Source organism: Galeopterus variegatus, unplaced genomic scaffold (assembly GCF_000696425.1).
Source record: "Galeopterus variegatus unplaced genomic scaffold, G_variegatus-3.0.2 Scaffold6767, whole genome shotgun sequence".
Lineage (NCBI taxonomy): Eukaryota > Metazoa > Chordata > Mammalia > Dermoptera > Cynocephalidae > Galeopterus > Galeopterus variegatus.
In genome coordinates this window covers 94,538-98,393 of record NW_007732878.1, presented here as the reverse complement: position 1 = coordinate 98,393, position 3,856 = coordinate 94,538, and the positions used below count along the sequence as shown (strand labels likewise).

At 48.6% G+C, this 3,856-nt stretch overlaps 1 protein-coding gene across 1 annotated transcript; it reads right to left on the bottom strand.

The window, feature by feature from the left end:
- Positions 1 to 1,477: 1,477 nt before the first annotated feature.
- On the bottom strand, positions 1,478 to 3,636 carry LOC103606664 (melanoma-associated antigen B10-like). The gene is made up of 2 exons (XM_008591227.1): positions 3,464 to 3,636; positions 1,478 to 2,480 (listed from the first exon to the last, which is right to left on the bottom strand). The coding sequence occupies exons 1-2, from the start codon at positions 3,634 to 3,636 to the stop codon at positions 1,478 to 1,480; spliced, it is 1,176 nt and encodes a 391-aa protein (XP_008589449.1).
- Between the last annotated feature and the right edge of the window lie 220 nt (positions 3,637 to 3,856).

The window sequence follows — 3,856 nt, the reverse complement described above, 5'->3', positions numbered from 1 at the left end:
AGGATGAGATGGTGTGATCCTCCTCAGCAGGGCAACACCACCTTGGCTTTATCAAGGGCTGCCTCTGCAGGTTTCTTGGAGGGCATTACTCAAGGAACCCACAAACCTCCATTTCACTGATGAGCCTTTCCCATGAGGACCCTGTGGAAGTAACTAGAGTGTATGTTAGGCTGCAGCCCTCCCGTGGTGCCTGCGTCTTACTGGGGCGGACAGTGTCTGGCAGGTCCGTACCCGGTGGAGCTTCCTCTGCTGTGGGGTAGGAAATGTTTCTCTCAATTCACAGTCAGGGTCCTCACCTTGATTTCTGGCGTGACCTGTGATTTCTCTACTTAAGTGCTTTGACGCTGACTCTCTCATACCAAAGCCCTCAGCTCCCTAATGCCCTGGACTAGGAATAGAGGGAGAATCTCATCTGGCCACATCTGCCCAAGGATACCCTGGGATGGCAGCAATGGCACAGCTCTGTGAGGTCCTTTCTAGGCTCTGTAATTAGATTTCTTGGTCCTCACTCAGAATCCTCACTTTTNATCCATGACACCAAAGTAACTACTAAAAGCAGTTCTCCATACTAGGTATTAGTCCAGGACACACCTTTTTGAGGACTGGGCCCCTGATCACCACTCCCACAGCCTCATCTGACCCATCACCGAAACTAACTTAAAATGAACTCATTTTAAGGACTTGCCCTTTCCTGAGGTTCCAAATTCCCTGCCTCAGGGCCATTTGACTGCTGTCAATTGCATCCTCCTACCTTAATTTGACTTCTCCTTTATGTTTTAGGGCATATCTCACCATCTTCATTAAATGACAGCTGCTCTTAGACTTTAAAATTTAGTGGCCATAGGTGGGCCTTGTTTATCCTTAGGCTCCATAAATTAGCACAGAACCTTTCAAAGGGAAGATGCCCAAATAATGCTTGAGAAATAAATAATGAGACAGCGTGCAAGAGGTCTAATTTATTATGACATAAATGCAATTTTCCTATATTTTGAATATGGTAACCATATACATGAATATATCTCCTCCATTTACAGAACAGACTACAAATGATAAGGAAATACAAGAATTTATAATCCTTTACTTTTTTTCACACTATTTATTGATCCCAACTAATTTGCTGTTGTATCTTTTCACATTTCCAAGGAAATGCCTAATCCACTATGTTATCTTGTTTGAGATCACTACATAAGATGGTAAATTTCACACCTGTTTCTATAAAATAGTAAAACTCTTATTCTTAAAACTCATAGCCATCAATAAATGTATAACTTATTATCACTCATAAATGTGGATTCAAAACCTACTCAAACTTTCTATTAAGAGGAACATTTAAACCAAAATCCAAGATACCACAAAGAACAAGAACACACACGTTACACACTGTGTTGTTGCCAGTTTGCCACCCTCACCCGAACCTCCACCAATGAGAACATTAGCTGTCCTCTTTAACAACACAGTCAAGAATTTTCCTCAGCCTTCATTTGGGGCAGGAAAAGCTGCTGGAAAGGGCCCTAGAACGAGCACTGGCCATGGCAGCAGTACAAGCCCTAGCTGCAACTCTGGCTCGGGATCGCTCCTCTTCATCTCTCAGAGCCTCTGCATACAAGGTTGGGAAGTCACTAGGGACGGTCTGATGGATCTTGGCGAAAAACTCAAGAACTTTCATCTTGCTGGTTTCATCATAGACTCTTGGACCCCACAGGAATTCATAGCTTGGAGGATCACTGTTGGGTGCCTGACGATATTCTAGGTACTTTTCTTTTACCATATCTTCGGTGAAAAGCTTCCTGGGTTCCCCATAGATGACATGCTCCTCCCCATCATATATTCTCATTGCATTTAGCACTTCCCAGATTTGCTCTTCAGTGGCACAATTGCCATTTGAGAAGATCACAGCCAGCACAGTCATCAGGAGGCCAGTATTGGCCATGCCTGTGTTGTCATTCACTCTTCCATCACAGCTTCTTTCCAATTTGTTGACAAGGACGTAGAGGCTCCTGTTGGGATCGACTTCTTTCAGATCAAGGCCAAAGACCAGCTCCAGGTGCCTAGAGGCTCTGCTCAGGATCTTAGGGAAGTGGTTCTTATCCGTTTGGATCACATTTCTCAGCATATCTGCCTTTGTAATGGGCTCTTTCATTTGATACTTGTACAGCAGATAACGAATCAGCATTATAGCCTTATTTTCTACAGGATCCCGTTGCTTGTGCTCAGTGGAAGCCTGGGCCTGTGAGGCATTTGGCTTTTCCTCAACTTGGCTGGTGGCGCCTTCATGAGACATTGTGGAGGAAGCAGCTGCTGCAGCAGCAGTGCTGGATGGGGCTTTCCCTGGTTCTTGCTGATCACTGGGTGATCCAGCAGCAGATGAACTCTGGGAATCTTCTTTGAAATGTGGAGACGAGGAAGAGACAGACTTTTCTTCCTCCGCTACACTGGAATGAGCACTCTTCACACCCTCAGGTTCTCTACAGCCCTGAGGCCTACACCAATCAGACCAAGGTCCTCATCCACCTGATATTCCAGAGTATGCCATGGGGGGCAGGTCAGACAGGGGTGGGGTGTGCACTTAGAAGGACACAATTGCCCTGGGTTTCCTAAGGCTAACCACAGAAGTAGACCCTGCCTCCCTCAGTCCACACTTGGACTTGCCAAAGGGCCTGAAGTCACCTCCTCTTAATGACCTGCCACCGCCCTGTCTGACCTGGGCTCTCCTCCCACTGTGGTCACTAAGGACAAAGTGAAGATACCTTAGCCTCACCATTCTGCAGAAGAGCTACCAGGGCTCATAGTAGTGTTGGTGCTCTGTGGGGATCCTTTTGGCCTGGGGTAGAAAGTCCCCTCAGTCCTTGCTCGAGGTTGTGAACTTATCTCTAAGGTTCACGGAAGAAGATTCCCTCTGCTGAACTGAGTCATCTAGCCTTAGACCTAGGCTCTTATGCATCCTCCCCCCACCCCTGCCAGAAGGTGAAAAGAAGGTTCTCCTGCAGCCTTACAGCCATGCCAGGGGCCTCCTGGGCTGACAGCAGGGGCGGGGCTCTGTTAGGCCTGCACTGTTCTAGGGAGGCCGTTTTTTGCACAATTCAAATAGGTACATTTCATGGAGGCGTGGCAGAGCCTGAGACTCCTTTCTCTGCTGGCCCGAGGCAAAAACCCTGGTGAGACACCTTCATCTCCATAAGCCGCTAAAAGTTGGAAGATGGGTGTGTCATTTCCACCAGGTGCAAGGCTCTGCAGGGACCTGTCTGTTATGGGGGAGGGAGAATTCCACTGAACTCATACAGGGCCCTTCATTGGCTCTTGGCAGGTCCTGGGACCTTCCCTCTGCTGGCTTGATGCCAATACCCAAGTCCAATGCTATCCCTTCATTGATTCCCCACAAGGGTAATTCTGAGGGCGCTATCTCGGCCCATCCCTGACAGGGACCTTCTGAGGCTGACGGGACGGGTGGGACTGGAGGACCAACTCTCTATGGAGGTAGGGTGCGTCCTTAAACCTTACTAGACGTCTTCGCCTTACCTTTTGGCAGAGCCTGGACGTTTCCCTCTGCTGACCAGATGCCAAGTGTCTCACAACAAGGTCTCCCGTCCCACGAACTCCAGAGGTGGAAGTCAGTGGGCGCCTCTTCCGGTCACCCATGCTTGGGGCCTCCCAGGGCTGATGGCCGCGGCGGCTCACAACGTACGGAGCGCACGGTTCTGTGGTGCCCCCTGTGTTGCGGAGCAGGTGGTTCCGTAAGTCCTGTCCTCAGAGGTAGATCCCTAGTTTGGCTTCTGGCTACACTGACTGAAGGATCCTTGTGGAAATGCCACCTCCCTATGAGCTCTGGACAGTTTCTCAACTTAAACCCTTGCACATA

Coding starts and splice junctions, on each gene's coding strand:
- LOC103606664 (XM_008591227.1), bottom strand. CDS start 3,636: ATGGGTGACCGGAAGAGGCGCCCACTGACTTCCACCTCTGGAGTTCGT. Junction 2,481..3,463: donor GCACCCTACCTCCATAGAGA/GTTGGTCCTCCA, acceptor TGATTGGTGTAG/GCCTCAGGGCTGTAGAGAAC.